Source organism: Morone saxatilis, unplaced genomic scaffold (assembly GCF_004916995.1).
Source record: "Morone saxatilis isolate NCDOM2014 unplaced genomic scaffold, NCSU_SB_2.0 Contig14, whole genome shotgun sequence".
NCBI classification, from domain to species: domain Eukaryota; kingdom Metazoa; phylum Chordata; class Actinopteri; family Moronidae; genus Morone; species Morone saxatilis.
In genome coordinates, this window is record NW_023339696.1 from 8,918,793 (window position 1) to 8,919,045 (window position 253).

The 253-nt window shown below is 42.3% G+C and overlaps 1 protein-coding gene across 1 annotated transcript in view; it reads left to right on the plus strand.

Annotated features, from left to right (window-relative positions):
• The window catches only part of LOC118323107 (microtubule-associated serine/threonine-protein kinase 1-like), a 43,612-nt gene that overhangs the window by 31,161 nt on the left and 12,198 nt on the right, over positions 1-253 (plus strand). Inside the window, exon 11 of the mRNA XM_035655031.1 lies at positions 128-195. Coding sequence (XP_035510924.1) covers positions 128-195 — 68 coding nt within the window. The remainder of the gene's footprint in view (positions 1-127; positions 196-253) is intronic.

Below are 253 nucleotides of genomic sequence, written 5' to 3' on the forward strand. Positions count from 1 at the left end.
CAGATGCAGTTAGATGCAATTTGCAACTTCACCGCTAGATGCCACTAAATCCTACACACTGGTCCTTTAACTGATTAAAAAATAAATGAACGGACACGGATTTAATCTGGCATATTTTTGTCCTCAGAGATGGTAAACCTCGATAGTTACGACAGCGAGGGGCCGTTAACACCTGAGACGGATGACTCGACAGAGGTGAGTTCCCAGATTCTCCCCAATTCTCAGTCTTCATGTTGTTTGTATAATATGTCAT